At 41.1% G+C, this 9,137-nt stretch overlaps 1 protein-coding gene across 1 annotated transcript in view; it reads left to right on the top strand.

Annotated features, from left to right (window-relative positions):
* Positions 1–226: 226 nt before the first annotated feature.
* The window catches only part of PALMD (palmdelphin), a 50,425-nt gene continuing 41,514 nt past the window's right edge, over positions 227–9,137 (top strand). The window contains exon 1 of the mRNA XM_032422868.1: positions 227–825. Within this exon, the coding sequence (XP_032278759.1) occupies positions 781–825 (45 nt within the window). The 5' untranslated portion in view covers positions 227–780. The remainder of the gene's footprint in view (positions 826–9,137) is intronic.

The following is a 9,137-nucleotide window of genomic DNA, read 5'->3' as shown; positions in this document are numbered from 1 at the left end:
ACCAAGGGTGGTACTTGACGTTTAAATCGCACCCAACGCCGCTCGGTGGGCCAAGCGCCACGTTAACACCTTTAATTTCTCCATGACCTCAAGATTCCAAAGTTTGAAAGCAACTGCTCAAGTGGGAGGAGGAGGGAGAGGGAAGGACGCCCTGAGGTAAATTTACCACTCTACGAAGTTCTAAGATCACCCCAGCATTTATTATGATTGTCTGAAGCCAGTCAGAGGAAGAAAGGCAAGCGAGTGGCTTGCCCCGGCCAGTCCAGGCGAGGCCCTGTCTTTGTAAACTCAGGAGGAGGGTGCCGGTAAGCTTTATGCAAACACACACAGACCCACGCACACCCAGAGATGGCTGGCTGTCGCTGGAGCCGAGGCTGATGACACACTCAGCTCCCGGGCTCGCCGTGCCACTCCTGGAAAATAATGAGTTGGCTAAGGAACAGTTAATGAGAAAATGTGCCTTGCTAACTGTGCACATTACAACAAAGAGCTGGCAGCTCCTGAAGGAAAAGGGCTGGTGCGGCTGCCGTTCCAACTTGTCAGTCAGCTCTCGCCGGCAGCCCCAGGGTCTGCCTCCCCGGCACACTCTCATTACATGTGTCTGTCTGGCCTGCTCTGCACCTCTGCTCAGAGGCGCTCCTGGCGCGCCGGGGATTTCTGCCTTCCTGCCCTGGTGCGAAGGGCTGCTCCTCGGTCACCCCTCGCCTCTGCCCCAGGACGCTCCCGCTTTATGGTAGCTTTGGACTTCCTGCACCCGTCTGCCTGCCCTTGACTTCTAGAATGGAAGAAGCTGAGCTGGTGAAGGAAAGACTTCAGGCCATCACAGTAAGTCTGCGTCCAGTTATAACACAAGGAGGTGGTTGCTTAGAGGAACGGCAGACAGGTTGCGGGTGCTCCTGCCGCCGAGCCCCTGTGAGTGGAAAAACAGAACTGTCACCCTTCACGGACGCGGCTCTGGCGCTCTCTTAACCCTTGTGACCCTCTGTCATTCTCGGGCTTCGGAACCTGAGGGCAGGGCGATGTTCTTTATTTTCGCAAAAAAACCGTGCCGGCGTTTTAAAGAGCACTCAGAAGCTTGGGAGGCAGTTTGGTTCACTGTCATTCACCTTCTCAGTGCCTTAAAAAAGCAGTTTCTCCTTCGATTGGTATTTGCCAGACATGAGATTAAAACTTAGAGACTTTTTAAAACAAGGAATATACCTAAAAGTTAAACTCTTTTAAACGGGGGAGAGAGAAAGAGATAAAACAACTTGAAACTTTTTATTTGTAGTGTGGTAGTATGTTCCAGAGAGCCTAACAGAATTAAAATGAATGTCGTTGTACTTAAACTAAGCATTAAACAAGAGAAAAGTAGGTAAAAGCACGTATCAGATTAATTCTTAGATATCAGTTTTCAGCAGAGTCACAAACTGAGTAAGATCCTGATAAAGGAATGCAATGCATGCAATGCAATGGGTTTGGAAAATATCTCATTAATACTGGGAAGGAAAATAGTGCATTTTTTACGTTTGTTCTGGGAAAGAATTGCAGCAAGAAATAAACTACTTTCCTTAAGTGATCCAGCTTTTTTTTTTTTTTAAATTTTCTAAAATCCTGTATTTGGCAGTAACCTGGAAATCTGTGGCACAGTCATTTATGATTAGCTACAATTTTTTGATATAATTTTCTAAAAACTTGGAAATCCACATCCCAATTTCTCAGCATTTTCTGCCACTGAAATTAGCTGTCAGGAAGAAATGAGTACTTTTTAAAAACTGATGCTAAATCAGGGTGGGTAGGAGGATATTATTCTCTGCTCTTCTCGTTCCCATAGCATAAATAATAATGCTAATCCAAATTTAGAATTTTTACTAAATGGATACAATGTCTTAGTTCCACCCAAAAAGGATTCAAGAAGTTGAAACATTTTCTCAGCCAATAGTGAGGAACCAGAAGTCCAGACGTCCACCAATAAGGTTGGCACTTCTCCATAAGACAATGCTTTTGAAATGTCTAACTTCTAATTAGTACATTTTCCTTTCTTCAGAAAACTTTGCTTTGGAACTATTGTTTGTTTTGTTTTGTTCTTTTTTTTTTTTTTTTTTTGTCTTTAAACTCAGCCACCGTTTCAGCTGTCGGGCTTTAAGGGACAGGAACTGGGCCCTGCTCTGTTGTTTTTGGCATGGGCTTTTTGCATTACAGCTGTTGTCTAAAGGTTACTTTATTACACTGTGTGAGTTTTGTGGGCACAAGCTCAGCCTTTGCTCCTACCTCCTAATTTACGAAACTAAATCATGTAGCTGGAGAAATACCCAACAAGCCCGCTGTTCCCCATTGTAGCTTCTTGAATTGCAGCACAGCCTTATTGAAGCCCTTGGTACCTCCAGCGCACCTTACAACTCCTCCGGAAGCAGCGCGTGGTCTGCAGCTACAATGCGTACAGTTATTCAGGAAGACCAGGAATTTGCACTGAGGGTTCCAAATGCACATAGAGGTAGAACGAGAGGCATCACGCCTTCCAAGCAGGCAAGAGAGTAAGCAGGTTCCTGAATATACTGGTGTGTGCTTTTTCTGATGAGTCACACACAAACGCATACACACACACACACACACACACACACACACACACACATCCCTACTTGTGAATTATTCCATTAGCCTGAACATATCCCATTAGAAGGAATTAAGCAAATCTCCAAAGTAACTCTAGTTACTTACTCAAAGTAATCACAAAGTACTCTACCTGGGAAGTAATACGTTATATGAAGGTTATAGGGGGGAAAGTTGGGAGGAAAGTTTATGGGAATAAATTAACACTAGCCTCCACCTCACCAGGCGAAGCCCAGTCCCAATTTGTCACAACCTAGAGAGGAAAATGGAGCAATGGTGTGTCCATGGAAACAACACATCCACTCACCTCCTGCTAGACACCCCGGGAGATGCCAGCTTTCTCCACCCTTGCTCTACCAGGAAGCCACCTCAGCACTGCCCCATCCCCCCCGGGAGAATGAAAACATACAGTATCCAGAGAATCCGCTGGGACTGTTTCACTTTGGGAAATACTTAAAATCTTCAAAATCTCTGACCGAAACTAAAACTCAGACACAATCTTCTCATTTTAACTGTTTCCCTCCTGTTTCCTTTCACAGAAACAATGTTTGTATACTTCAGGAACAAAGTCATAAGACTTTTCCAATGTACCCAACCCAGCAACTCACAGACTTTGTTAGGGAAAGGGGAAAAAAAAAACACCTTTTTACACTCTCAGATCTATTTGATTTTTGTATTAAAATTTGTTCTTCCATTTCCTCGCTGTGAAACGAGATGATCTTCACTGTTGCATTTATCCCACCTGGTTTCAAGTGTCCAAACAGTCATTATTTCCACCAAATGTCTCTGCCTATAACTTGACAGAACCAAGTGCCCATCCTCATGTTCCTCTAAAAAAAAAAAAATAGATTAAACACAGTAAGTAGATGGAATGTGGCATTTAGGCTCTCGGATTGAGAACTAATACTGTAACTGTGTCATTCATTTCTCCTCTCAGGAAATTGAATTTTAGATTGTCAGAAATCTTCTCAAAGACTCAAAGAGAATAAAGAAAAAAAATTTATGAAAGTACACAGAAACGATTGTTTAAAAGCCAGTATATCAGTTTGGGTATACCAAACATGGATTCTATTTTATACATGTACTCTCATATTCTTCCTTCATTACATTGTCCATGTACCAACACTTCCTTCACTGAATTAATCGTCAAAGTATCTCTCAGCCAAAGAGTTCAGTTTTTAGCTGTAACTCAAAAGCAGGACTGCTTCAAACTGATTAGATGAAAAGTCTCCTGAGACTCTTTTCGAGTTAGTACATATTTTAACAAATAGCCGGTTTTTATACAAAAGAAGAGCTGTTGACATAGACTAGTAATTTGAATTTCACTTTTAATATTACTGGGATAGACGACACCAATATTTCCAGCATCCTCAGGAAGAGTGAGATGAAGGACTGACAGTTATCCCGACAGAACTCCTCTCTGGAAAGAAACTTGGCCCACAATAAAACCAGTGAAAAAACCCAGATGAATTCCCCCCAGAAAGAGAAAGATCCCCTTAGGATTAGGAATATTCCATATGCACTCGGCCTCCTCCTCCGCGAGGAACGCATTATCTTATCTCCATTCCCACTATGACCTTAGAAAATCCAGTTCCTAAATAACATGGGGACACTCAGACTGGAAAGCTCCTAGACCTTAAACTGGCTAGAGATCATAAAAACAGCAGTTTGGTGCTGACCCCAGAAGAATTCTGAGAACGAGAATCAATTTTTCAGAGAAGAGAGCCAGCTGGGGAGTAAAGGGATAAGAATAAAGTCAACATTTTTATTCTCATCAAAGTTTATCTTTAATTGCTAGGAATGTGTGCTATCAACTCATTCCCTCATTCCTTTATTTAATTAATGGTGCTTGAGCACCTACTGTGTGCCAGGCCTTATGTATTTAAATGAAAGGAAGTGAAATAAGGGAAATCAGGAGTAGGTGGGAGTGGGCCGTGAATCACAGTGGCATTGGCAGGATGGGCCTCACAGAGAGGGTGACATTTAAGCATAGATGTGAAAGAGGTGAGCTCTGTCAAAATTTAGACAACGGTACTAATCACAACAACAAGCACCTGCCGAGGACTGACTCCATTTGGAAGGGAGCCATATAAAGTCCTGACGCTGGAATTTGAGCAACAGAGCCAGATTTGCTGGCCAAAGCTGCTCGTGACGCAAAATAATAAGGAGCTCTCACATTTCCCCAGATCCACTCCCTATTTCTTTCTACTCCCAAAGAATTTTTTCTAGACTTGTAAACATAGGAATTTGGGAGGCAGAAAATGCTTTGCATAAAACAGAAATCCATCTAATATGAAGACCAACATTAAAACAAGAACAAACACACACAGGTTCTAGTTATTTCTTTAGCATGTGTCGCCTGTCACCGGACACCGCACCTCATCCCGTTCCCTTTTTGTCGATAGCTGGGATCTTCTAGCAGTTAATAAGACAGTAGATGGCTTCAAAGCCTGACCTGCTTCATAATTTATGGGGCCAGTACACGAGGAAAATATGCAGACCCTTGCTCAAAAAGCATTCAGAATATCAACATGGCCCCAGCACAGCATTAAATGAAGTGCTGGGCCCTTCTCAGTGTGGTGTCAAGTACGTCTTCACAAGTCACTTGCCCAAGAAACCAGCCCTACTTCTATGTCCTAGGCCCGCCATATACATTTCTCCCCCGTTCATTCTGCCGGTACAAATGGGAGAGTGAAAACGAGACCAAGCAGCCTGGATCTTCCTAAAGGTATACCCTCACGTGTGTTTGGATCATTACATCATTTAGAGTTCTAAGGACTTCTTAAAATAATAATGGCTAAAAAAATGCATTAGGCACCCTTGTTCAGAAGTACCTCATGGTTAAGACAAAGTTACAGGAAGCACTTCTAATTTGTCCTGGGCATCGAAAGGCATTCACATAACAATGGTACATGGAGACGCAGAAATCTCCTAAATAAAGAAGTCTTGTGCTAGGATATTCAAACAATCAAGCCTCTGCACAATTTTCCACAGTGCCATACTGAGATTGCCTGCTTCTCCCAGAGAGGGAAAGGTTTCTTCAAACAAAATGTGCTGTACCATGTTTCGTTGCCAAACATAATAGCCCACCCACAAAGGAGAGCATGTGATGAGGTATAATAATTTTGATAGTTATTAAGGAAACTGCTTTTTGATAACAGGGTGAGGTTTTTCCAGCGTGCTACAGAATGATAATGCTACTTTGCAAAGACCTCTCCTGACAAGGATCCCCAGGAACCTTCTGAATAGTACCAGATGGTTAAAAGACAAAAGCTGCTTCTTTACAAAACTTGGACTGAAATAAACAGAGTCTAAGCTCTGAAGTCTAACTAGAGTATAAACAGGTGCCGCAGAGTTCTGGCTAAAACTCAAACAGGGCTTCTACTCCCTCATCTCCAGTCTCAAACGGCCTCACTTCTCTTAAAATAAAATACAAATATTTTAACTTATTTCAGTGACAGTGATGTCACTGGGGGAATAGACTCCCTGAAAACTTACTGCCTCCACAAGTTCCCTCACCAGGAAGCCTGTAGGATGTCCACCTTCCTAAGAGGCCATAGGAGCAGTTTGAGTGTGATCTATACTTATGGTTTTTTTCCCATAAAACCCCCCAGTGACTGAGTGGATTCAGTCAAGCCCTTGGAGACACGGAACCAGGTTATTCTCTGAAACTCTGAATGGAACTCAAAATTGGTTCCTGTCCTAAGCACCAAGTTTTCCATGTGTAATTGCGCCTGTGATTGACATAGAGGTGCAACGTGTTCAAATAAGCTACAACTGCTACTCAAAATCAACCTATGCTCGCAGATCTAGAACATAAAGGACATCTCTTAAGTGAAAGAATTCCAAGATTAATAACGATAACAGCACCTATTGTCACTGGAACTTGGGCTTTAAAAATAGATATATATATAAAACTTTCACATCCATATCTCATTTGTCCAAATATCTTATGAGTATTTGCGAAAGCAGATGTCACCGTCCCCATTTTGTAGGTGGAAAACCTAAACCTAACACCATAAAAAGTTAAGGGATTAGCTGAATACAACTTGAGTCAATTCTTCTGCTTGTCAGACTCTCTGACCACAACATCACAATAAATTCTAAGGAACATCAAAACCACAAACCTCACTCCATTTAGAACTTCCCCGTGGTTCACTCTTAATAGAGTTTGACGTGGAGCAAAGAGAAGAATCTATGGAGGTTCTGCTTCACTTAACCACGTTTTCTAACCCAAACCAGTCCTTCAGCCCTTCTGGTCTCCTCTGCTTTCCCCAGTTCACGGGGAATAGAGGTGGGAAAAAAGAGAACATGATGCCATTTCAGAAACATTTATAATTGCTTCAACAGGGCTGGGACGGCATCATTTCCCAGAGCATCCCATACTCTAACTAAGCTTTTGTGACCTTCTTCCCATCCCACTTCCATTACACAGTCTCTTCCCTCCAGCCAGGATTTCTTAAGGCAGGGATATCACTGCATCTCACACAGCTCCCCAGCACTGAGCTCAACACTAGCTGGAGCACACAAACACACACACACACACACACACACACCCCATTATGAATGAATGCCATCAAGCTGAAAGATTTTTTTCACTGAAGAAAATAGCCAAGTTTACCATCACCCCTTAATTTTGGGGGGTTTCATTTTGTGTTTGTTCTTTATCCTTGTTTCGTTTTGTTTTGTCACTATTCATTTGAACAAACAGGAAAGGACAGACAAAGGAATAAACAAGTAGCACACAAACTGAGTTTTATTTTGAGGTGTCAGAATTTGTTGTCAGGCTAGGAAAGAAGACTAAAGTTACTGAATAAAATGAGGTTTAGAAAATGTGTGCTTTTTCATTCACCCCAAAAGCAGTAGTGATAATGACATCCAATTCCCATGGATAACTAAAAAAGAATGAGGGTGTTTCAGAAAGAGGATGCAGAAATAATCATAGAACCAGGAGAAAATCTAGAGATTTCCCATTCTAACAGAAGAAAACTTAGAGAATGTCCATATTCCCATTCCTGCTATGCCATGCTCCAAAGATGCTCACCCAGCTTCTCCTCAAATACTTCCAGCATCAGGTGTATCAATACCTCACCCAAAACCCTCTTCCATTTGAGAACAGCCCTTGGTGTTGACTTCAGAATCTAGTTTCCTTAAAATCCCACCCATTCATCATGACTCCAGCCACTGAAGCCATACGGCTTCATTCTCTTGATTTCAATCATTGCTCATATCACAGGCTCATTCTAGACACTCTTTGAAATGTCAGCGTCACTCTTAAAATTTGGTGTTGAGTCGAACAGAACACTCTGACCCATACAGAGTGCTTAGTGCTCTAACATTACTTGTTTGGGAAACTATTTCTACTGACAGGTTTGAGAAGTGATAAGGTGTGGTATAAAAAAACATCATCTTTGGAGTTATAGAAATTTAGGTTGAATACCAATTCTGACTCTGGACCAACCATACCTTTTGGGAAAATTAATAAACTCTCTAGTCCTCAGCTTCATTGTCTGTAAAGTTAAGAATAAACTTTAACTTGAAAGTTCAGTAGCCACATACACAATGAATACACAAAAATCAATAGCTTTTTGAAAAACAATAATTAGTCAGAAAATGTAATACGAAAATATCCCATTCCTAATAGCTACAAAATTTAAAAAACTGTTAAAAGCTAAAAATAATCCTACTTAAGGAATGTGCAGGATTTATACCAAAAAACTTTTATACTTTTATACCCACTAAGGTAAGGAAATGTGCAGAATTTATATAATGAAACTACTAAGCAATATATGTGGTTTGAGGAGGCACACCATTCCTCGAGGTGAAGCTCAAATATAAAAAAGCTGTCATATTTTTCCAAATTTATTTTATGTTTAATGCAATTCCAATCAAAATCCTTGAAGGAGGGGCGCCTGGGTGGCTCAGTTGGTTAAGCGACTGCCTTCGGCTCAGTTCATGATCCTGGAGTCCTGGGATCGAGTCCCGCATCGGGCTCCCTGCTCAGCGGGGAGTCTGCTTCTCCCTCTGACCCTCCTCCCTCTCATGCTCTCTGTCTCTCATTCTCTCTCAAATAAATAAATAAATAAATCTTTAAAAAAAAAAAAATCCTTGAAGGAAGCATTCTTGTTCACTGCTGGTGGCAGCATGAAATTGCTAAACAGGACAGAAAACTCAAAAATAGTTTTATCCTTTGACCTAGAATTTCATTAACAAGGAACTTATACTAAGGAAAAACAAGAGATGCACTCAAAGATGGATTCCTAAGATGTTCATAACATAGCAAAGTCATATCTTATAGTACAAAAGTGGAAGCGAACTCAATGTCTAAAAATAGGAATTTAGCTGAGTAAATTAGTGCATATATGTATGTGTGTATACATATATAGTATAATATATATGTATATATTATATATAATGGAATAATATGAAGCCATTAAAAATAATTTAGAAGACTATTTAATGACATGGCATATCATAATGTTCATGATATATCAAAAAAATAAGTCAGATTACTAAATATGTAAAAAACACCTCCAATTTTATATGAC

Source organism: Phoca vitulina, unplaced genomic scaffold (assembly GCF_004348235.1).
Source record: "Phoca vitulina isolate PV1807 unplaced genomic scaffold, GSC_HSeal_1.0 scaffold2, whole genome shotgun sequence".
Classification (NCBI taxonomy): domain Eukaryota; kingdom Metazoa; phylum Chordata; class Mammalia; order Carnivora; family Phocidae; genus Phoca; species Phoca vitulina.
The sequence above is the reverse complement of the archived record's forward strand: the minus strand, read 5'-3'. Positions and strand labels throughout refer to the sequence as shown.